At 40.9% G+C, this 24041-nt stretch overlaps 3 protein-coding genes across 3 annotated transcripts; 2 read left to right on the top strand and 1 right to left on the bottom strand.

Annotated features, from left to right (window-relative positions):
• Positions 1-1234: 1234 nt before the first annotated feature.
• Positions 1235-8725, bottom strand: prmt5 (protein arginine methyltransferase 5). Its single transcript, XM_061044011.1, has 16 exons — positions 8559-8725; positions 8144-8262; positions 7101-7186; positions 6777-6911; positions 6556-6668; positions 6388-6437; positions 6115-6278; positions 5876-6037; positions 5688-5765; positions 4615-4673; positions 4292-4414; positions 3893-4068; positions 3245-3448; positions 3023-3133; positions 2875-2939; positions 1235-1945 (listed from the first exon to the last, which is right to left on the bottom strand). The coding sequence occupies exons 1-16, from the start codon at positions 8708-8710 to the stop codon at positions 1793-1795; spliced, it is 1950 nt and encodes a 649-aa protein (XP_060899994.1). The 5' UTR covers positions 8711-8725; the 3' UTR covers positions 1235-1792.
• Positions 8726-9946: 1221 nt separating this feature from the next.
• Positions 9947-11131, top strand: psmb11a (proteasome 20S subunit beta 11a). Its single transcript, XM_061044009.1, has one exon. The coding sequence runs from the start codon at positions 9992-9994 to the stop codon at positions 10937-10939; it is 948 nt and encodes a 315-aa protein (XP_060899992.1). The 5' UTR covers positions 9947-9991; the 3' UTR covers positions 10940-11131.
• A 137-nt stretch (positions 11132-11268) lies between these two features.
• Positions 11269-18898, top strand: psmb5 (proteasome 20S subunit beta 5). The gene is made up of 3 exons (XM_061044010.1): positions 11269-11521; positions 13400-13706; positions 18227-18898. Exons 1-3 carry the CDS (start codon positions 11297-11299, stop codon positions 18508-18510), a joined length of 816 nt encoding a protein of 271 aa, XP_060899993.1. The 5' UTR covers positions 11269-11296; the 3' UTR covers positions 18511-18898.
• Positions 18899-24041: the final 5143 nt, after the last annotated feature.

The following is a 24041-nucleotide window of genomic DNA, read 5'->3' as shown; positions in this document are numbered from 1 at the left end:
TTTAAAATAAACAATAATAAAGGTATTTATTGGGTTGGTTTTCGGCAGTATGATGTCACCAACTTATCTGCATATTTGCCAACTTCACATCTAGGACCACACATGGACTCAATTAAGTCCAGTCCTATCCAGTCCTCCTCGACCACTCCTCAAAATGTCACAAAAGCTTAACCAATAATTATCTGAAAGCTGCATGTGGACATCTCAATATAGTATAACAGAAAAAATTACATTATTGTCAATTTAAAACAATTGTCAAATAACTATAAGTAATTGCTTAACATGATCAAGATTTCATGTTAAGTTTATACAGGCAAAATCCTCTTTTGACCTCAGTTGTGTCGTCTTCAGCAAACGTTACTCGTTAGATATGTGCAATAAGTGTCTGCAACATGATAAGAGCAGACAGGACGTGCGCCTGGGCCAACACTCACAGACTTCTAAGAGGTTTCAAGAGAGACTGTGTGAATGAGGGGTAAACAATAGATTGGTGTCAGGAGGTTAAGTGTGTGATTTGATTTTGACAGCTCATGAGATTTGTTTTTTTAATCAATTGTTTAGTGTTTCTTTTGTTGGATATCCTTGCTCTTTGCTGCTGTAACACTGTACATTTCTCCGTTGTAGGATGAATAAAGGTTCATCTTTAGACTCACTTGTACGATACAATGTTGTGTCCAGCATGGTGGGATTTTTGTTTGTTTTTTATATTTGACAGGTTTGTCAGGGATAGTTTCCTAAGGTCCACACGACGTGAGAAAATAAAAGCATTTTAATAGTTTAAAAGAAACTGGCCTTAGAGTTAATCCTCTTTTTCTATGCCTCCTTGTATCCCACTCTAGAGAGCACATCAATCCTCCATTCATCCTCAGACCAGCCTGCACTCCTTCCTAATTTTTGAGGGAGAATTTCTATTTACAGTAAAATATTTGCAATAAAACCAAACACATCTAAACATGACACCCATCAGTATCAGTTGTTCCTCTATTGGTTTAAATACATTAGTCAGTGCAGTGTGGGCTTTAACCTGCCAGTGTTGATTACTTGTCCTCTTAACACGTTGACATCTGGAGTGACATCTACTGGACAACTTCATCATTTCAGCTTAAGTTGCAATCTCACTTGTAATTTTAATTCAAACACTTCTGTTGTCAGTTTGAAGTTGGTGCATGATTAAAGTCATATATATTTTAAAACGTTCACATTTTGATTCCCAAAAACCCTCCAAGCACATGGATAACATTACAGGGTTGTCTTTATTGACATGGTTCAAACATACAGAAACAGAATAACAGAAGGTATGATTTAGATAACCTTTTAACAGTAGGGCATGTGACCTGAACTGCGTAACTTTCCTCTGATCCACTTTGTGTCAGGAGAGGGGCATCTCATGTGTGTGAGTGCATCGTATGGAATGTGTGTTTGACAAGGCAAAGGTCCGGTAGGATTGAGTGTGAATTTTCTAAGACGACCAGAACAAAAAAGGAGAAAACAGACTGTAAAAAACAAAAGAAAGGAACAGTGGCGCATTTGACATTAACTCTCACAGCAACGATACACTTCGTGTACAGGATAAAGTCCACGTCTGCTGAAACAGACTTCTCAAAAACACACACCGTGATATCTGGTTTATCCCATTAACCCTTTCACTGCCAGCTCAAAAGTGCCCACCGCTGGGCTTTTTAAAAACCCAGGTTGCACTCTGTATGTAAAAAGAGCCACCTTCACTTTAACTGCCACCAGGTCTTACAGTAACGTGTGTGTTCCTGCCGACGCGTGTTTTGATGCGTCGTCTTCACAGGCCGATGGTGTAGGAGCGTCCTGCTGGATTGTGGATGGCAGAGCAGGAGGGCTCGGTCACGGCCCACTCATACCACACCTTCTTCCCGTTGTTGCAGCGCCAGAACCGCACTGTGACATAATCATCCCGGGATATGGAGATGGGTTGCTGTTGAGAGCAATTATATGCACAGGGAGGATTAATACGCAAATTACCATTTTGGTTAAAGCCTTTGCATATCATAGTCAAGAGGTTCAATATGCATCCCCAAAAACCTAGCAGACATACCAAGCAACTCATTCTGCTGTTTAGAACATTTCTCAAGACTGTTGTAGCTAACCTCACACTTTGACTGACAGATCCATTGTTGTGATTGATGATGATTGATCTCCCCCTGACTTCACACAACTATTGGTGTTTTGAAACATCACTAGCCAGTTAGCCCGTCTATGTACAGTTGGATACTAAGGCGAAGAGGAAGAGGACAGGGATGAATGATGGTAAGAGAAAATGTGACCAAGTAAGAAGCAGTGTCATCCCTGCAGATATTATTCAGATTGTGACGCAACATTAGGTTATATCAACCAAGTCGCCCATAGCACCACCATGTACCATATGATTGAGTTTAGTGGATCAGAAGAACATGCAACATTTGCTCAAATGTCCTCTTTTTTTTTTTTTTTAAAGCCATGAAAACAATGCTTAATGCTTCTAATCTTTTCAGGTGGCAGAAATATTAAACTGCACTAACTAAACTCCTGCATCATAGACAACTGCAGTCCATACTCTACACATGACATCGATACCTGGTCCAATAACAACATTTATGTTCTGTGTAAAATGACAAATAGCTGCTATGTGACTGTTCTTACCTACTTTGAATAATACATGTCCAAGCTTAACCAATCCAAAAGCCAGTATCAGAAAACTTGATTGAAACTGTAATAACTATATTTCTGACAGTCTTAATATCTGTATAATTGTGGATATGAGCCTTAAATCACATAGTTGGAGGCTTTTAAGGGTTTTTGTTGCAAGTTCAAAATGAAGAAATCTTAAAAATGTAATAGCACAGGTACACTGCCTGTGGGACTGACCTTGAGGGGGAAGAGGATGGGGAACCAGGAGAACATCCCAGGTGAATGTGTTTCTGGTTTTATACCTGCCACAAACACACAATAAAACCATTCATATGTAGATCTAATGCCAGCAGTGTGTTATGTACTCTTTATGAAGATAACTTACTAAGAGTGACATCTTTGTACAGCGTGGTCTCAAAGTAACCAGCAAAACCGTGGAGCACTGAGTTACATCCCACTGAGAACCTGAGGCATTGATACCGGTTATTGTTCATTTCTGAAAGAAGAAAGGGAGAGTTGTAAAAACATTCAAAACACTCTGTGTCGAGGTTTATAAAGTGTTCTCTTTTCTTGGCATATTATTACAGTTTAGAGTGTTTGTGTCTACCTTTTGTGGGGTGTGTGAAGGTGAAGCACGGTTTGGGCTCAGCCAGCTGGTGGAAGTTATGGAGGCGCACCACGTATGGCGTCTCAAAATGGCACTCTGGGTCCTTGTCACGTTCCCGACAACCCCGTACTTCGTTGTAAAGCTTGGAGGAGGAGAGGGGAGCCAGGAAGGAGGTGTAGGAACACGGGATGCTCACTCCGTCATCTGAGAGTAACATGATGGGACGCAGGAAAGAGAAAGTGTTTTGAGATTCAAAGAAGCATGGAGAGTAATGGAGGATGACTGATGCTTTAAACATGTTTGAATTGGTAGGCAAGTGATGATAGCTCTGAATTCAATCAAACGTTCACACCTCAAATTATTTGGAACTTCGCCATTACTGTGTAGGGGAAAGTGATTACTGCTTTAATATACCAGTTTGGTGTACAAACATAGATTAACACACACTTTAGAAACTGGCAAAAAAATCCTCATGTAAGAGTCAGAGTGCTGCAAATGGCAATAAAAACCTTTTTGAGACAAATACTCCCTGCATGTCACATAATCCCTCACAAATTAATCATTTTGTCATAGAATAGGTTGGTTTAATAGAGTAACGTTAGTTTGTATGTACATCTGATTACTGAGTCAGGACAAGCACCGAAGTACCTTTGAGGAAGTGCTGCGCTCCGTCCAAGCACTCGGGGGAGAGTTCATTGTCACCAAAAGATCCCAGCAGCTCGCTGACGATGATATCGGCTTTTTCAGGTGCAGCCCAATCCCGCATGTCACATGACACAACTGTCACCTGATCGCCCCACTCCTCGAAGCGCCAGTTCTCCAGGCTGATCAAAGACACAATCACATCAACATTTATCGTCATCATTTCAAGGCTCCACTCCACAGATACACAACTCACATCTCATAACTGATCACATCAAAAGGTTGAAAACTTTCCCAACGTCATGATTTTTCCTGGTATGTTTAAATGATAGAACTATACACATTAGTAAATACTGAGCAGTGGATTATTTCCTACATGAGCATAAAGAGTAGTGGTTCACTCACGTGATTACAGCATTGGGATTTTTCTCCACAGCATACACCTTCAGCTTCCTGTCTGCCTGTCTGGCAGCACGCAGCGACGCATTGACCAGTGGACCCCTACCGGCTCCCAACACCATCAACACCCTGTAAGGAAGAGACAAGAGTATTTTGAGGATGCTGCAATCACTTCTCCATGACATATCTTATGGCTGGAGTTTTAACATCATAAACTATGTCCTCCCATATGTTACAGAAATGTTAACACAGTGATCAGTATTTTCATACTTTACATAAAACTTGGTGTTTTCATTGTCAATATTCAGGCACAGGGCACAGCTACTTACTGAACATTAGTGTCTTTCTGCTCCTCTGGAACTCTGTCAAGTAGACATTTATATACAGCCTGTAGACACAAAGACCAAAGTATGAATAACTGTGCAAATGGTAAACAAGTGAACATTTCACTGAAAGCAGAAACCAACAGCAAGTCAGGTTGTTTCAAATAAAGTTATGTTACGAGTATGAATTTGTGAATAAAAAATTCAAACAATGAACTCAATGTAGGTGAGCAGAGCTTGAGAGCAAAACCCTTAGTTTTCACTGCATTGTTTTTTCACTTACCAATATGGTAAGAAGCAACACATTTAGTGATTGATTCTTGTCAATAGGCTACATTAAACTAAGACTAAATGTATGTTTTTTCCATTTGGTACACAAAAAAAACACTTTAATATGAGTGTCCCTCTAGCTCGTCTGTTTAATCATTTGTTGATTAAGGGGGAGATGATTAAGACAGAATTAAAAAGTAATAATGGATATAAGAACAACTATAATACCAAATGTTTTTTCTCTTGAGTCAGACCAGTGGGTCTCCTGTAGATAAGGCAGTCTTCAGTAAGTACAATTTTTCCTTTGACTTCAAAGTTGACTTCATCAAAACAGATCTTCAGTCTTTAATGATCATTTTAGACTCACAACTCAAAGAGTGAACTGCAACTGTAATGAACCGACTTCAGATCGATATAAACCTGACTTATGAGTTAAAACAGGAGCATATCTGTTCATACATGTAAAAGAGTTAGAGCAGTTTGTAAGAAGCTCAATGGGCCCAGCCTGGCATCAACAATTCTTGTGTCCCCTCAGTGGGTCTGTTGGGTGACTTTAAAACAGCAAATAAACATTGTTTTTGCATGACGGTCTTGTAGTAGTGGTGGGAGTCGTAGGGTAACTCACGAAACAGGACACATGGCCCACAATAACAATTTTTACCAGGATAGATATATTGCTGTATCTTTATTTTGTCCTACCCGACCTGATGGACAATCTCTCTCTTGAAAGAACAGTTGTTCTTTTGTGTTCAAATACTGTGAAATGTTCTTAAAAGGGGAGTGGCAGCAGCTGTGTGCGATGGCCTTACCTGTTGGTACTGAGAATATTTTATAGGATCCTTTTCAAACACTTCATACGTTTGAGACTCCAAGTTGTCCATGAGTGGCTGAACGGAGGAAGGACAAACATACCTTCAGTCTTCCATCAACAAAAGGACAACAATCACACACGTGTTCATATATTTAAGATACTTAAACACAAATGAGACTTCCTCACCTGGAGGGGAGACTGCAGGTAGTCTTCGTAACCCTTGGCAAAGAGCTCGTAGGCGTTGGGTGCAGGACGGTTCTGGTTGAGGTATTCCAGGTACTGCAGATAGGATCGGAAGTCCTTCTCAGTGTGGCGACTGGTTCCAGTGAAGATGAACTGGGCCTCCAACTGAGAAATGAGACTTGTAATGAAGCACTTTCTCATTTGGCAGGTGATTTATTATGGTTGAATCTACTGGATTGTACCTTGAAGAGAGAGAAGATGATTCGCTGATGGGCTTTTGACAACACAGGGAAGCCCTTCTTATTGGTGAGAAAGATGCTGGTGGGAAGTACAGCTGCTTTGATAGGTTCCCCGAGCCACTTATCGATCACAGCTTCTGATGGCATGTCAGCTCCAACTTCAATAGCTTCAGGAATACAAACAGAAAGCACGTTTTCAGAGGAGGACTACACCATAATTATTTCTTAATGCACTGACTTTGCCACAGGCTGTTCCTTCACAGTGTGTCCTCTCACCGAGACAGATCCTCTTGTTGTAATCACAAAGGGTTCTCAATGAGTGCCACCTAAAAGACCAGAGGCAAGTAAACACGATGCATCAGGATTTAAAAGGAAATCAATAAGAGCTGTTTTAGCATGCAGACAGCACTCGGCTGCTCGGGAAGTGGACTGTGTGAAACTAACCAGCTCCAAGTCTTCTCCTCCACACTTGTATCGTCAATGCAAGTCTGCGGTTCGTTCTCAATCAGATCCTCGCGCATGTCCTCTGGAGCCATCAGCGGGACACGAATCCAGAACTAATCACACACGGAGGAAAACAGAAGTCAGCTCTTTGTCTGGCTTCTTTGCTTTATAATAACAAATCTACATGTTCATGCTGAACTCTTTAATTCTGTTCTTCTTACATTTGAGGTGTGGTGTCCAGTGTGGATGTGGTTTAGCAGCAGGCGAGCAAGATTGGCATTATGAGGGCCCTTTATAGGGATCATAAAGACAGGCAGACCCAGGTAGGCTGAGAAGTTTAGCTCCTGTGCCAGAGCCTGGAGAGAGAGACGAGGACAATAATGAAGGAACCAGGTGGATTATACAAAGAGATGCACTGAGAGGTCAGAGAGAGAGAATGAACTAGATACAGTATATCCACAGATGCCAAATGATTTTTGGATCAAAAAATCCTTGACAGCAACAAAATCAGCAAAGGTGTAAAGAAACCAAATTGCAGTACATACCGCCTCTGAGTTTCTGCGTTCTGTCTCGATTTCTGAATCTGCGTCGATCCATGGAGAGAGCTTCCCGACAATAAGAGTATTCCAATCTATTCAACACATAATGGATAGAGAAAACATAACTAAAAGATGTCAGACCAGGGAGTCACTGAAGCTCTCAATGACAACATGCTTGTGTTTCATTGTGTGACTTAAATGTTGATATTAAGGGTGAGGGAGACAGACGAATCTTTGATGAAATGCTTCGAGTCAGTGGTATCACAGTGATACCACTGACTCGCTTAGTGCTGGTCTAGAGATCTGGTGTCACAATAGAAAAATCAAAAATGCATCATAACAAATAAACCACAATTACTACTCCTTCACTTTTCTAAGATTTGTCAACCAACTGTTATCTACTATGATGTAGTTTTTTTAACTAATCTATTGTACTGTCTCTTGTCTGTTTCCTGTATATTAAATTTAAATAAATAGTTTGATCTTTTGACTGAGCTTTGTGGCTTTATAGCTCCCATTTCTGTATTCTAATTGTAGGACACTAAATCCCTGTCATGACCTAGATGAAATGAAGCAGGATTGTGTAAAAAATAGGGGAACGATTGGGGGGGGGGGGGGGGGGGTAGAGTTTACCATTTATCCTTGAAAAAGTCAGTGGTCTTTTCTTTTAAATTTTGAATGTAAATGTACATAATAGCGTGGTTTCGACAAACCAAGACAACTTATTTGGGACAAAAAAAGTAACTTGAACATAAAAGTACGACCAGTCCCTTAAACTTATATATCAAGTGCAGTAATGGAAAGTGTTTGACAATGACAGCGCACAATTATAAACTGTACAATTGTCAGTAATGAAGGAAGCATTCAAATCAATTAGGAGCTCATTTCTATTACTTTATTTTGCATAGATGCTAAACCAGTTGTACAATATCTTTTATTTAATAGTGTGACAGGGCCCTATACATGCAGCATCCTGAGGGTATATCTATAGAGAGCGCACAGTAAATGAATAGTATCTTTTCTTCTGATGAGAGGGGAGAAACACTGACCTCTTCCACACAACAGCAGGTCTGATCGGGTCTGGGCACCGGCTCTGGTTTTAGCGGGCTCCGACACAAACTCTCTCCTGAACCTCGAGTGGAACAGGGGCATGCAGAGGAAGTCAAACCTGCAAGACAGAGGACAAAAAAACACATGATTTTAAAAAAATATATCCATTTAGTTTATAATGTTTAACAGAGGTGGTATTTGTTCTCTAGACAGATACGAGTTTGAACAAGCAGGCTGTATAAAGTGTTACAAACCAGTGTCAAGCATCACTGTGATTGTGCACGTGTTGGTAATTTACAGGCTAGCTTAGCATCAGCAGGCACAATGCTAGCAGACCCACTCACTGACAGTATGCCAGAAAACCAGCCCATTTCTAATAACAAAACGACTTCCAGAGTGCAGCACTCTCCTCACCCAAGTTTGGCGACCGCGGCTAACGTATCTGCTACCTCCGACACACAATTCAAATCTCTCCCGCAGGACACTCTGCTCCCCGTACTGCCGGACGCCATGGTTTTAGCCGACTGAATGGATAGTCTAGTTGCTCCCGAGGAAACTGACGCCATATTGGATCTGCAACGACATACGAGCTCATTGGGCGACAAAGCTGTTTAGAGCCAAAATGGCTCTGCGAGTACCTCAGTTCCACATTACGTGAGTTACCGCGATAGCTAAGAACCTTCGGTCCCCAGTTTATGAATATTCAACTCAACAGGTTGATTGATATTAACATGTCTTTTTTTTTTTTTTTTTTTTTTTTTTAAACTTTCTATTAACATTTAAAGACGATTTTTTTTCAAATATGTTGCAACTTTCTGATATGAGGGACAAAAAATGACTGAAGTATAAATAAATAAATGTTGGGAGAAATGCATACAATAATGTATAAATAAATAAATAATTACATAAATGCATCAACAAATATATAAATAAATATATAAATGCTGAAAACAATACATCAATGAATAAATAATAAATACACTTTGTTAACGAAAAAGGCTATTTATATATTTTTACATGTATTTATTCATTTATTAGCGTATTTCTACAGTTATATATGTATCAATGCATACATTTCCACATTAATTGAGTTATTAATTTATTTCCGTATTTTTACATTTACACATCTATTTATTCTGTGTCCAGGTTGTAAGAGGAAAAGTATATATGTAAATTATATATATGCATTTATTTATTTATACTTTAGTCATTTTTTGTCCCTCATATTCTGAAGGAATAGTCATAAATAAATCTTTTGTCCACTTGTTTTGAAAAACATCTAATTGTTATGCACTCAGTTAAACTTTACTTCACTGATCCTCAATATTTAATCCTCATGTAATTTCCTATTTAGGCTATTTGAAATGTGACACAACATTCAAATATTTGTTATTACAGATAAGTTCACTGAAAGCCCAGTTTATTTTGGAAACTTTTTGTCATGCATCTTTTTGTCTCATTGATGATATTTCACAGTTTGGAAAACTGGTTTACAGAAAATCACTTATGTTGTTGCTGCTTGTAGCTTTCCTCTGAACTCAAACTGAAATCACATTGAAAGATATAGTTTACAATTTCACCCAGTTACCAAGATAACTTGGACACTCAGCAGAAATGAGGTTTGCAGATAGTGGCTTCTCTAGTTATTACTTTCACAGCAGAAAGAGGATACATTTTCACTTCAGTCAACTTGATGGCTTTGGCTGTGCTTGTGTGTTTCTGCAAGGTGTCATATTTGGGATGGCTATAAAAGCGTTGTCTTGGTGTTTTAGACAGACCAGTGCATTCAACATTGAAATACATGCAGCAGTCATACATATACCCTGTGGATATTACTTAATTTAGCCATGGCTTTGGAAGATATTTGTGGTTTCACAGACACCCCTGTGCATGCCAAGTGGTTTCCTACCTCTCCTTTTGAAGATTCAATCTCATCTATTCATTTAACAGACAATTACACCTTTGGATTGAGGAAACCAAAGAAATCTGAGGGAAATGGTGGGATCCCGATGGATTTTTTTATTCCAACTTTACCTAACTCTGCATCTTTCAACCACAGGCCTTTACCTTCTCCACCAGCAAAATATTCAGCGATGGTCCGTAGGCCTTTTCCACTGTCTCACGGAACAACTACCCTTGGATTTGTCTTCCAAGGTGGGGTCATCGCAGCTGCAGACACACGTGCCAGTGCTGGGGGGCTTGTTGCATGCCCAGCTGTTCATAAGATAACTCCAATTCATTCCCATTTAGTGGTCACCTCCTCTGGGAGTGGTGCAGACTGCATGCTGTGGGAGAGAATTCTGACCAGAGAGATCAGACTCTACCAACTGCGGCACAGACGTCGCCTTTCAATATGTGGCACTGCTAAGCTCCTATCTTTTATGCTGCATCCCTTTAAAGGAACTGAAGTGTGTGTTGCTCTTACACTGTGTGGCTGGGATAAGGGAGTTACTGCATCCACTAACAGTGGTCCAAAGTTAATATATGTGTGCAGTGATGGAGCCCGACTGCAGGGGGATGTCTTTTCTGTGGGTTCAGGCTCTCCTTATGCTTATGGAGTCCTGGATAGAGGGTTGAGGTGGTGTCTAAGTAAAGAAGAGGCCATCTCTTTGGCAAGAGAAGCAGTATTCAGGGCCACTCACAGGGATGCATACTCAGGGAACAACGTGGACCTCTTTCACATCACAGCTCAGGGATGGAGCCGAAGAGCGAGAGAGGATCTGAAAGAGGAATATTATAGAGACATGAAAAGGAGAGAGAAGGTAGCAGAGGAAAGAAAAAGACTAATCAAATAAGCTGCTTCAGGATAATGAGGAAAAGTGGTGCTTATATGAGGTAATATAGAAATAGTGTAGAATCAGATCATTGTTTGAGTTTATTTAGCCTACTTTTAACAGCTTTCTAGAATAGTGTTAGGATCACAATTCCTTAATAGACATAAAAGTTCAAATTGTTGTAATCCTGAGCCGTTATTTTAGTTTGTCAAAGTAAAAGTTTGTATCACCTTTTATCAATGTCTACACCATAGACTGTAAATATACACCACTACAATTCAGTCCGCCACGACCACAGGGGGCGCTGTTGGGTTTTGACTCAATCATTTTGTCCTTAAACGGCGGAAGTTGCTTGATCATCCTCAGACAGTTTCAAAGATGGCTCTTGCTAGTGTGTTAAACAGTGATTGTGCGGATTTTTCTTTTGATAAATGTCAGCCTTTTAGTTTTCGATGTGGGCCCGGACAGAGCGGGGTGGGCTTCGACTCTACGCCGGGAGACGGGCTCAGTTTCTCGGTTAAAAACCCGCTGTTAGCCGGGGACGACGACGGTGTCGAGAGGAAAATAGAGTTTCTGCATGGAACCACCACCTTAGCATTCAAAGTACGTATTTTGAGTGTGTTTTTTTGTATATGCCTGGCAACACAAAGCAAAACAATGTGTAATAATGTCTAAATTGGCCTTTGGCAAATAGTTTGGGCCTTAAACTCTAACGGCACAAACGTACAATGTCCAGCGATAGCATGCTAGCTTTAGCATGCTAACGTGGCTACAAAGCGCTTTCTCATTGTACACATGACAGATACTTAACAAAGCTTTGAGTTTCATGTGTTTTGTCTAAAAAAAAAAAATCTAAACATGGCTTAAATCCGGTTCTAGTTGGATATATGTACTATTACCGCACAGGTGCTCTGTTTTTGTATTGTTTATAAAAACATTTAATGTAAAGAGCTGTCAGTTTTTGCATGTCTATGAAGGTAAAGGGGAGATATGCATATTAGAATAGATGTTTATTGCCATTTGCACAGGTACAGGTACATGTGCGTTTCTCCCTGAGTCAGCTTCTACAAAAAAAGTTAAAATTATATATAAAATAGAATAACATAAGAAAAAAAAAAGAATAGAAAAGTACAAAAAAATAAGTTGTAGTAACAGCTAAGTGATTTAAAATAAACTGTACACAAGCTATACACTGTATTAAAGCAAAGATATAATACAAAGGGGAACACGGTACAATGAAATGAATAAGTTTTCTTGTCTCTAACTTTCTACATCTCTTATTGCACCTGAGGTTATTGCATACATTTTTCACATTATATAATTGCACTGTTTTTTGTTTTTAAGGTTAATATTGCACACTTATTTAACACTATTAGTGAGATGTTGTGTACTTCATCTTTTGTATGAATGCAAAACCATTTGGAATTATTTATTAACTCTAGTAACTATTCATACTATTGTTCTTTGATTGTACACCTTTGGTTCATGTAACGTGTCTAATGTTGGTTATTACATTCAGTGTTGATGTATCATGGTTTGCTTTTGCAAGGAGTTAACAACCAGTTTATTCCGGGATCTAAATGAATTACATTTACACATTAATTATTTGTCCATGTGAGAAGTACTAAAAAAACTTCCTGTGATTGAGTTGACCTCATAACAAATCAACAACTGTTGTGACAATCGTTTTGGAAATAAAGAGGTGGCACTCCTAAAACCCTAATTTATCATGTCAACAAAGATTGAATTGAGTTTTTAATGGTCAAGACAGCTTATTTGTGTGACTAAGATTTAAAATAAACCTTAAACCGGAATGACGTGTCATTACATTCAACTTAGATAAAGGATGGATAACACTATTTTGCTATTCTCAGCAAGCCAACAATAAATTCATGCTACTAACAAGATTGTGTAAAGCCTGATATAAGATCTCCTGTGTCTGAGAACCCCACTGGGTCCAAAACTATTAAAAACACATAAAGGAGAACTATGTGTTTGGATGACATTTCATTTTATTACAGTGAGAACAGTGTAGTGTTTTCCTCTGGCAGCGCAGAGTAAATACTGAGCAAGATCCCTGTAGTTGATGTTTGTCTCTTCAGGGGATTTGTTGATAAAAAGCAAAGATAAAATAACACCATCTTTATCCCTTAATCCCAGAGAGTGTTAGATGAAACCCTCCTCAGCAGACATCTCTTTCTTGCTGGCCATTTCTGTTGTTTTTACTTTTACTTCAGCGCTATACTGTTATGCCTGTCAGTTTAGCGATACAGAGCTTTTTGAGGAAATAAGCAGCTTTATGACAGAGCTGAATAATATATATTTTTCTCTCTGACAGCTGAAGAGCAAAAGCACATTTTTGCTTTGTCTGAACAGATATAAGAGGGGTTTAGAGACATATTGCTGTGTACATCGTGCTCACAGATTTATCAGTGTTTGTGCTTCTCTTACACATACTTGACCTGCTGTTGCCTCTTTCAGTTCCAGCATGGTGTCATTGTGGCGGTGGACTCTCGGGCGACAGCTGGCTCCTACATCGCCTCACAGACAGTGAAGAAGGTGATCGAGATCAATCCCTACCTGCTGGGTACCATGGCTGGAGGAGCCGCAGACTGCAGCTTCTGGGAGCGCCTGCTGGCCCGCCAGTGCCGCATCTATGAGCTTCGTAACAAGGAGCGCATCTCTGTGGCAGCAGCCTCCAAACTGCTTGCTAACATGGTGTACCAGTACAAGGGCATGGGACTGAGCATGGGAACCATGGTGTGTGGCTGGGACAAGAGAGGTCCAGGTAAAAATAATAGAAAATCATGAAATGCATATATGGCCTATTTGAGTTTATGATATAACTAGTAAAACAACTACAGCTGCTAACAGGTTGACCAATTTATGGTTTTGTATAGAGTTAAGGATCCACTTCAATAATTTCCACATATAGACATGTTTTAGAGGCTGTATTTAATTTTTAAATGTTATATTGTGACTTTTTTTTTTTTTTTTTTTTTTGAGATTTTTTGGCCTTTTTGTGCCTTAAATGGAGAGATAGGACAGTGTATAGAGTTGGAAATCAGGGAGAGAGAGTAGGGTATTACATGGAGGACCATAGCCTCCATACATGGGGTGCGTGCACTAACCACTGCACAATCAGCGCCCCATATTGTGACTTTTAATAGGATAAAAGACGATATAATAAAATATGTATAAACATATCAGAATTCTGATAAACAATGAAAAGTCTTACAGACTAGAATTTTCAAAGATAACTTTTATGCTCTTGAAAAAAAATTAGATTTTGATCAGACCTCAAGCATGTAGTATGGTCAATGCTTAACATTTTTGTTGGCACATTTGCCTTGCCTTTATTTGATAGGACAGCTGAACAGAGACAGGAAGTGTTGGTAGGAGAAAGTGGGGGAAGATACGCAGCAAAGGCCGGAAGTCAGATTCAAACCATGGCTGTTACAATGACTATAGCGTGTTGTAGCAGCTGGCCAGGAGAATTGGGGCCCGCCTCAGATTCAACCCTTTGTCTGTTAGGTTGAACAAAAGTTTGATGGTCAACATTTCCATAATGACACCCACCATGGATGAGCTTTCAAGACAGTGGGTCAGAAACCAATGGGTGATGTCACTTAGACTTTGCCCATGTTTATATACAGTATGGGTGGGAATCGCCAGAGGCCCTACTATATGATATTATCACGATACCTGAGTCACTATACAATATTATTGCGATTCTAAACATTTTGGGATACGCTGAGAATTGCAATACAATATATTGCGATTGAACTTTTTAACTGCATATTATGTCCACAAAATTAAACTAAATCAAGAACTGTTTTGTCAAATAAGAAAACCTTCTTAGTCTATTCATCTCACAGTCTTTATATTTCTATACAATGTGAGTCAAGCCCCCAGACTGACCAACACTGTGATAAAAGTAAAACCCTGCAAAAGGCTGCATGCATCTCACAATCTAAACTGTTGGTATGTCAGTCTAATTGAACTTAACTGGACACAAACACGTATGGAAGACTGCAGTAATTTTTAACAATGCAACTTGTTCAAGATGAATTATGCAACCCCTTCAGCAATTTAAAAAAACACATTTGCTATTAATATAATAAAAATATGCTTACATGGCGCCATGAATCGATATAATATCACCATGCAAAATATTGTGATGCTATGCTGCATTGATTCTTTCTCCTAACTCTTATATACAGTGTATGAAGTGATCACTAATATATTTTGTCTCTGAGGCAAAAGTGTGCATGCATTACCTGCCCAATTTAGGCATGTGGTTTGTGTTTTTGCATTTGAATTTTTGTTTAAGCTCAAACAATGTGCATAATAAACAGCTCTGTTATATTTGAAGCTTTTAATGATGTTAAATCTGGTAATTTAGTTGCAAACAAGAAGATTATATGATGGCAGTCATCATCACTTCCAAAACTGAGAGCTAAGCTGTTCAACCGAAGTCCAAACTTTAGTCATCTGTCTTGATATGAAAACAGAGCGTTTACACTTACAGGGCTGTTTTGAATCATTTTAAAGTTTTGTCTTGTTTCCTTCTGTTCTTCATTGTTTTTCATCCAGATCCGTCTATTCATGTTGCTTTTTTAGAATGTGTTCGGTTTCATTGAGGTAGACACACATTTGTAGTTTCCAGAGATCCCCACGAGATGGCACTGCAGCCTTTCTCTTGCTCTGCCCCTCACTGTACTTAAAGCTGTGAGTTTTTGATGCCTCGCAGTGTGAGGCCGTACATCACAGAACGTGTGCTTAAGGAGGCTGCCACAGTGACACAGTAATGGGAAATCGATGAGGCTGGGAGTGCGGGCCAGAGAAAGCGCGGCTGGATGATGGACGTTGGGTCTCAGCCCTGGACAATTGGGTCGCATGCATAATGCCCATGCACCTGCTGAGATCGATGCTGGCTTTGTCTGGAAAGCACACAGGGCTGTGTGAACAACAACAGCCCGCCCGTTATGCCAACAAACCTAAATGACACGTGTTAAATCTCGAGCAATCAATTGGGGAAATAATGATCCCTTTATAAGTTCAATAGGTGTGGGAGCTTTGCCATGGCCCTCAATGCTGATGATTGAATGGAGAGGTAAATGTCATGTAAATTAAATCAATCCCGATTAGGTGGGAAGCTCATTAGCTGGCTACAATCATGTCAAGAGCACTTATTCCCCTGATGGAGTGTCTTAAGCTGCATGCTAAATAAATCAAATAAAAGCTGTGTTGAAGAGCTTGTCAAATATGTCTCTTTGTTATAACATTAAATGTTATGACACTTGTAATCAGTGTATAGTTAATTCCTGATAACTCTGTAGTGGCTTTGTAATTGACAGAGAAGAGTGGCTATACTCTACGCAGCAGCATCCCTTCTTCTCCCCCACAAGGGCAGGAAGGGTTCCTTTATGTGATTAAATTGGATGAAGCACCCATGATGACAAAGAATAAAAGTGTATGAAATGAGACCCATGTGGCAGTCAGTTTTACCGCCACTCCCAGGAGAGTGATGTAATAGTTTTTTTTTTTTTGCCTGGCAGTACAACCACTGCTCTCTTTGTACTCCTAAACCAGGGGTGAAATTTAGTGGGAAGGACAGATGACGGACAAAAATACACCCATTTTCTGTCAGCCACCCATCTCACATCTCTGTGCTCCTCAACGGCCTCTAAAGGCTGTCAGTCCAGCCAGCTGCACAGGCCTCTGTTCAGAAAAGGCTCCTTACGCACCTGTCAGTTGATCAATGAAGTGGAAGGAGCCTCACTTGGCCGCCACTGGTGCAACGCCTAACCATCCAGGCAGCCTGGAACCCGCTTCTGCTTTAAGTGGCCCTTATGGATTCCTTGTGTTTTTCTACGCATGTTTTCAAGATGCAGAGAGTGTTAATTGATCTGGCATAGGGTTCTACAAAGACCCCAGGTGCCTATGGAAAGGAATGGGTTTGGCAAAGTGTTTTTTGGTGCTGCTCTGCTTCTAAACTTGGACCTACTGAATAGTCCTCATCCACCTCCGACAAGCGCACTACTCAACACAAGAGGCCGCCTTTACAACTCTCTCTACCCCTGACTATTATGTTTTTAACGAGTGCCTTGCCGTTTTCAAGAGGAACAGGCAGGTCTCAGAATGGCAAATTACCCCATGCATAGGCAGGCACTGGATTACTATTGTGGCAAGCGAACGACAGGCTGAGGAAGCTTCAATTTGCCAGTTGTGGCAAGTGGCTCTCTCCCCTAATAGACTGTCGCTGCTTTAGCCGAGAAACTCAGTAGGCGAGGATGTGCAATCTGAGGGCAGTTTGAAGTGTTTTTTAATGTGAGATATGAGCGATAGCTGTGGATATTAAGCAATTTAGATACATGTGTTGCTGTATCTCTCCGTGTGAGTATCATTTTCACAGGTTTCACTTGGTGAAGTGTGATGAAAAACATGCCTTTTCTGCTGGCTGTCTTTTTACCATCTGCAGGCAGACTGTGGGCGAGCTCACAGGCTGGTGCTAGTCACCCATTCCACGTCACTCTGGGATCAGGCGTAGTGAGTGTGTCACAGCGCGGAACAAAATGTCTCGCATGTGTCCACGGAGCGTGGTGTGGCGCAAACTGTCCCTCACAGGTCCATCAGAGCATTTTGGGTCTGCAGTGCATGTGGGATTACATTTTTGGTTGGTTTTTGTGTGGAGTGAACTCGAGCCTCCATGTGTCATTCAAGTGTGCGTATGTGTGGAGATGAAAGAAATGTCTGTGCAGAAGAAAGTGTGTGCATGTGTGGAAAGAGATGAATGTGCTGTACTCGTCAGATGTCCACAGGATTTGCTGGGTTTTTTTTTCTCCCCCTTGAGGTGCGAGGTGCAGTTACCTGTACAGCTCAGGTTGCGGGTCGATAGTTAATTTTTGGCGTGTTTGCAGGGATCAATAAGGCCTGGAGCAGGGCCCCTGGGCAGACAGCGATGTGGCCCGTGCCTTGTCAGCAGGTTCTGTGGCCGGTTGGTTTTACTTGAAGAGGATGCAGCTGTTAATATCTGCCAGCCTTTCTTCACTTGGAGAGGTTGCAGCTGTTCATATTTTCTCTCTGGAGGACCTGGAGTGTGTGCGCTTCCAAGTTTGTGTGTTTGTTTATATGAGAGCGGCAGTTTTATACGTACACCATCTCAGTTTTTCTGACAAAGCTCTACACCTGAGTCAGGAGAAAGGAGGGTGCTTTTGCTACAAACACAACTCCCTTTACAAGATTTCCTCCCTCTTCCGTTTGTCTTCCCGCCCCCTTGACCAACCTTTTGTCCTCTCTCCTCAGGGTTGTACTACGTCGACTCAGAGGGAAACCGGGTGTGCGGCGACCTGTTCGCTGTTGGCTCAGGCTCCATGTACGCCTACGGTGTGATGGACAGTGGCCTAAGGCAAGATCTGTCCGTGGAGGAGGCCTGCGAGCTTGGTCGCCGCGCCATCTACCAGGCCACATACCGTGACGCATACAGTGGAGGGCAGGTCAACCTGTACCATGTCCACAGTGAGGGATGGACCAGGGTCTCCCAGGAAGATGTGCTCATGCTGCACCACCAGTACAAGGAGCAGGCATAGTCATAAAAATGAAGAAGGTAGGGAGAGAACAGGGAGGGTTAGGAGTTTATTCTAGTATCTGATGTTTGAGATATTCTGAAAATGTAAGAAGGGTTGACACGAATAAAAAGGACTCATCCGCCGATTGATTTCCACTCGTATTACTTCTCTGACACATTTCGACTTGTTGCTAGCTTAAAGCTTTTAAGTGTACATTTTTGAGAATGCCAGTGTGTTCCGCTCTTCCCGCACACAGTATGACTTGGGCTGCAGAGAGGGAGGGTGATGACTCAAACATGCTTTAATACAGTGTGGGAGTAGTGTGTTGCTTGCCCTACATACAATTCATTTGGATCTACCCTGAGAACCCACATCTTTCACAATAAAACCTATGATGTTCTTTTTTTTCAGAAGTGTTGTCTTTGTTTATTGCAGGAGTGCTGATTTTGCCTTAAGGGCTTAAGATTGTGGATAATAGTGTTTATTGGAATTTAGTTTTTATGTAAATGTAACGTTTTGTTGCCTCATGTTCCTTTGTAGGCATTTTGCAGGAGTTTGTGTTTACTTTTCAGTCATCTGTTCCCCCAGCTGTTAAGATTCGGGGGTACATCCAAAGCCTGACTCCTCTATATGTTCAGTGTTTATTAGTGAGGAGTAGTGCTGTCTAAATAGCACTATTTAATTGCATACTACCAGCCTCAGTAATTGTGCCTGTGTGTTTTCTTTTCCTCATTGATAATGTTCCCGGCCTCCGTTCACGTTGCACAAATTCCCCTTTTAATTGGAATGGGAAATTTATTCTTTAATTCCTCCCCGACACACTTAGCTTCTCAATGCCCAATGTTGTGTGCTTCCCTTCCACTGTGTTATACAATGTAACGACCTGTGCTGGCAGTGTGTGCCCCTCCAGCAGTTTTATGGTTGGGAATAAACACTAGCCGAGGGGATGGGGGTAGACATCTAAAGCAAGTGCGCTTCCAAATCATGGTTAAAAACTAGTTTCACAGGTGACTAGCTGGCAGATGGAATAGAAATGGGATTTCGATAAATGGAAATGAGCGGGGTCTCGTCCGTGTCGCTGCTCTTGGTAAATGAAGTGATGGGAATTGCACCATCAATAGAAACAGAACTGACACACTTGCATAGGCTTGTAGAGAGATGTTAAAATCTAGCAAATATGCAAAAAAAGGTTAACACTTAGTGGAATACTCCTTTAACCCTGTTACTGTTCTCCTGGGTAATAGATTAAAGCAGTGATTTTCACCATCACACTGAATATAACTCTAAATTATACCCTCAGAATAGTGGTTAAACATCATCCATAACCATTAAGTATCCAATATACTGCATTGTCCTTTAAGTATAGTGTGGAAGGCCTTTTATTAATAAAAATAGACAGCTTTTAGAGCCTCAATATTAAGGCCATAAGTGCTTGTTTACTTCCTATTGGATTAAAAGCAAAGGGGGGCATGTTGACATGAAGTGGATCTTACCAGGATTTTTAAATTATATATTTTTATTCAGCCTACCATTCTCTCTGCAGTTCAATCAAGAAAAGCACCGCTATTACCGCTACTTAAACATTGTGTCATAAAACAGATACTTTATAAGATAAAGTTGGCATTATTGAGAAAATGACATTGCACACATGTATCTTATGCACATCATACATCCTGGGATCGGCTACATTTGTTCAGTGTTCCAGGTCTGCTCCAAACTGTTGCAATTTGTTGCACCTTTCAAAAGCACTGATATGAAGTGCTTTGTCATAAGATCACAGAACATCATAAAAACTCAACAAATAAAATCACGTCAAAACAATCCAAGTTATGAATAAATCAGTTTTTCTTCTGTTATCCAATTAAAGAAAATAAACTGCTGCTCTGATCTCACACAGGAAGTAATTCCAAGATCAATCAATCCTTGTAGTAAAGGCTCCTTCACCTTTGTATTAAAGTCCACAGCTCGGAACAATGGGTCGAAGAGGATCTGAGGATTGCAGATCAAAGGGTGAACCTGAACATAAGGCGCTAATTGATTATTTTTGTTCAAAACTTTCTGGTTAAAGTTATCAAATGAAGTATTTGGACATCAAACGGCATCTGAAAGCACCTTAAAACACTTTTCTGAATTTTGAATTTGGGAGGGCAGTCATTTTTTTTGTAACTTTCCAAAACTCTGATATCTGACTATCAAGTCGACGTTATGCAGCAGTACCCAGACGTGAGAAGGTAAGATTTTTTTTTTTTTTTTTTTCAAATCATCTTAATTCAAGCTCTGTTTTAGCAGTTTAGTCTTCAACAGTTTTTGTGTTTGGACTTAGGTCATGTATTTCCTACTCCAGCTGCCTTAAAATGCTGTGTGTAATTCTACTGGTCCGCCACTGGTGGAAAGACCCAACAAGTACCAATAAATGTACCTCTTTTTTTTTAATTAGATTTTTTAACCCATGCTATACAGGCTGCTATCTGCTATGTCATGTTATTATACAAAACTTGGTAAACATTATACTTGTTACACATCAATATGCTGGTATAGTGACAGTATGTTATTATTGTTAACTGTTAATATGTTTATATTTGGGCTGTTTCTATTTTTGTATTGCTGCAGGCCCCCCCTGGAAAACAGACCTGGGTCTCAGTGGGTCCTCCCTGCTAAAATAAAGGATAAATAAAACAATAAAACAAAAAATTAGCAGTTAGCTCAAAGCATTAATGTGCTAAAGTAAACCATCAAAAAGCTGCTTATGTGGCTGTACAGATTTAAGTGTGTGCAACATGCTCTGAGTAGTGACTGTTAAAAAGTGTCTATTATCCACATTTAAATATTGCTGACTACAACAACTTCAGGCTTTTTGTCATGCCCTAAGTGTTTTTCAGTTTTTCAGAAGACACTTTAAATTAACTACAATCTTTAAAGCAAACTGAACTCTACTTGTTTTAGGTCAAAGCTTGAGGAACCTGTAGCAGGTATGGATGCTCCTGTCTGACCTGCTGGCCTGTCTAGTCATGTATCGAGAAAACACTTCTCACCCGTGTTTTTTCTGTTTGGACTCCACCTGTCTGTGAGTGTGACCTTGGCGTTGGCCCAGCAGACTGTAGGCAGCGTGCTGCCAGTGTAAACGGTCATCTACGTCTGGCACAGAGATTACAGGTTGTCAACAGGTATTTTCACAATAGCTGCTATTAAGCACCATCTCTCAGAGTATTTTCTGAAAGCTTTACACTCAGGGTAAGAAGGCGACATGCTGGGAGGGCATGACAAAACGGAGAAAATAGCTTTCTTATTTTGCCTAAATTAGATTGTATGTTGTGAAGAAGACCAGCTGGTTATTGAAAGGTGCCAGCACGATGATTTTCACAGTCAGAAAATAACCCCTGTGTCCACATTTTACCATCTGTCAGGTGGTCACGTGATTTCACTTCCAGACACCCGATCATATCTAAACACAGTCCTCAGGATGCTCTGACAACCTTTTTTTTAATTCACACACACACACACCTCACATATGAGCTTACTTCCCGTGATTTGATGCTGGGATTTGTAATTGGATCTTCAAAGACACCCACTGCAAGGGTGCGCCCCTTTGCTGATTGAGAATCAATCAGCCACTGTTTATTCCAGTTGATTCTTTATCCCGACGGTAAAATAAACGAGAAGTCTATTTGGCTTGGGTAATGACTCCCTGCCGGCTGCCTCTTGTCCACCCTGAAGGCTCTCCGGGTGTCATATAATCAGTACACCCAAGTCCTTAAATGCGTGCCAGTTTTGACAAACAACAAAGCTGGCATGAAGATAATCATGTTTGTGGTCTCTGCGCATCCTTTTCCTTTTTGGCGCAAGAGGCAGCTGCTGCCTCGCCTCGTTTGAGAGGTGCTGTTTTTCATCCCTCACTATGACAGCCACACTCTTGTCATTCCCTCCTCGCTCTCTCTACAGCCTCCTCGCTCTACTCGAGGCTGTTCTTTTTTTCTTCACACCCCCTCTTCCCCAGCAATTTATTTTTTTTGTTGCTGCCTCGATTAATTCAGCGACACGAATGAATACAGCGCAGCAAAGTAAGCAGTGCGACCCTTGAGTTCTGTCCAATCTGAGTCAGTACTCGTCCGTTTCCCAGCAGGCACCTACGAGCTTCTGCCAACATAGCTATTGCTGCTCTTGATGATGATGATCATGAGGGTGATGGTGAGGATGAGGAGCATGATAGCCCTGACTATTAGTGCAGACTGAGCCTCTAGAGGCCTGAAGCGTTGGGCTGTTTATCCCTTGTCATGACACCTGACTGTATAAATGGGGTCTGTCCGTTTGTTTTATCGTCAACAGCGGCAGGCTTGGCCTCCCAGGCAAACAGAGACAGGGTCAGGGAGACTCCAGCTAAAGATGTGGCAGAAAGAGCGATGGTGGCTGCCACGGTCACTCCACTTACTCCCATGTGGCTCGTGGCTTTTTTTTTCTATATTGCTCTGCATCCTTTAATACGTGGTGACTTAAGTCCCTCAGGGAGGCGAAAAGTGAATTGTTGTTTCACCGTATCAATTGGCCTTTTTTCAGACATCTTGCTATTTTAGTGCAGTTCAGTTCTGGTTATGTGAGTGCTTACATTTGTTTGGGTGACGCACTATTGCTGTGTGTTGCGTTTTTCTTTTGGCTGACCTTGCACAGTGGCTGATACTTTGCTCCTGTAAACCTCTGCAGTTGTATTTGTGGAAATCTTTCTTTTCATTATGAGAAGTCACTGAAAACTATGGCATCTAATTTCATTTGAATAATTCATTTTTATTTAGTGCCCATTTGTGTAATCTTCCTGACTTGCCTGTTCACATATGCGCCTTGCAGGATACTTTCTCTGTCAGATGGGAATAGGGTGGGGGGTCTAAAATGGCAGAACATTGCGTAAAAATGATGCGGAAATTGTGGACAAAACAACAACGCCTGTTGCTGTGGTGACAGTTTTCACCTTTTATATCACCCTACATGTGATTGGAGGAATTCACAGTGACAACAAACGAGTGGTGAAGAACACAAGGCAAAGAGTATGAAGCAGCTTCACTACGTGCATCATGATCACACGGGTCATGTATTATAAACATCATCAACCCTTCCCGCCAGCTTGTTGTGAATTTTGCTGAATATTATCTGATGCCTTCTCACATCAGCTCAGTGGACATTGCACTAGAGGGGCTGGCAGAAAATATTCCAGGTAGAGTTGTGGTGAAAAATTAGGCCTATATTACATCACCAAGGAGGAAGCACTTTGAACCAGTGGAAAGGAAACACTTCCTTCCAACAGGCAGACTCAAACTCTGGTGTACAACCATCTGCCACAAACCACCTGATGAAATGCAGCTTGTTTATTCTTTTTTCCAGGTGAATAGCTGCTTTACAATTCTAATAGGAAGTATGGACTGACAGTGTGTTTTCTGTGTCAGTCAAAGCTGCAGGCTTTTTGACAGAGTATCAAGCCCCAGCGGAAGACCCATCTCAAGAGAAGCAGCTCTGCCAGGCTTGCACCCCCCCAAACCCCCCTTGCTCTTCTTTTTCTTCTCTTTCAC

The sequence above is a fragment of the Labrus mixtus genome, chromosome 8, assembly GCF_963584025.1.
Source record: "Labrus mixtus chromosome 8, fLabMix1.1, whole genome shotgun sequence".
Lineage (NCBI taxonomy): Eukaryota > Metazoa > Chordata > Actinopteri > Labriformes > Labridae > Labrus > Labrus mixtus.
This window is presented reverse-complemented; position numbering and strand designations above follow the sequence as displayed.

Excerpts from the sequence above, each read along its gene's own strand:
- prmt5 (XM_061044011.1), bottom strand. The coding sequence starts at position 8,710 with ATGGCGTCAGTTTCCTCGGGAGCAACTAGACTATCCATTCAGTCGGCT. Across the intron at positions 7,187-8,143 it reads CCTGCTGTTGTGTGGAAGAG|ATTGGAATACTCTTATTGTC; the intron begins GTCAGTGTTTCT and ends TGTGTTGAATAG. Across the intron at positions 4,415-4,614 it reads CAGAAAGACACTAATGTTCA|GGTGTTGATGGTGTTGGGAG; the intron begins GTAAGTAGCTGT and ends TCTTCCTTACAG.
- psmb11a (XM_061044009.1), top strand. The coding sequence starts at position 9,992 with ATGGCTTTGGAAGATATTTGTGGTTTCACAGACACCCCTGTGCATGCC.
- psmb5 (XM_061044010.1), top strand. The coding sequence starts at position 11,297 with ATGGCTCTTGCTAGTGTGTTAAACAGTGATTGTGCGGATTTTTCTTTT. Across the intron at positions 11,522-13,399 it reads CCACCACCTTAGCATTCAAA|TTCCAGCATGGTGTCATTGT; the intron begins GTACGTATTTTG and ends TGCCTCTTTCAG. Across the intron at positions 13,707-18,226 it reads CTGGGACAAGAGAGGTCCAG|GGTTGTACTACGTCGACTCA; the intron begins GTAAAAATAATA and ends CTCTCTCCTCAG.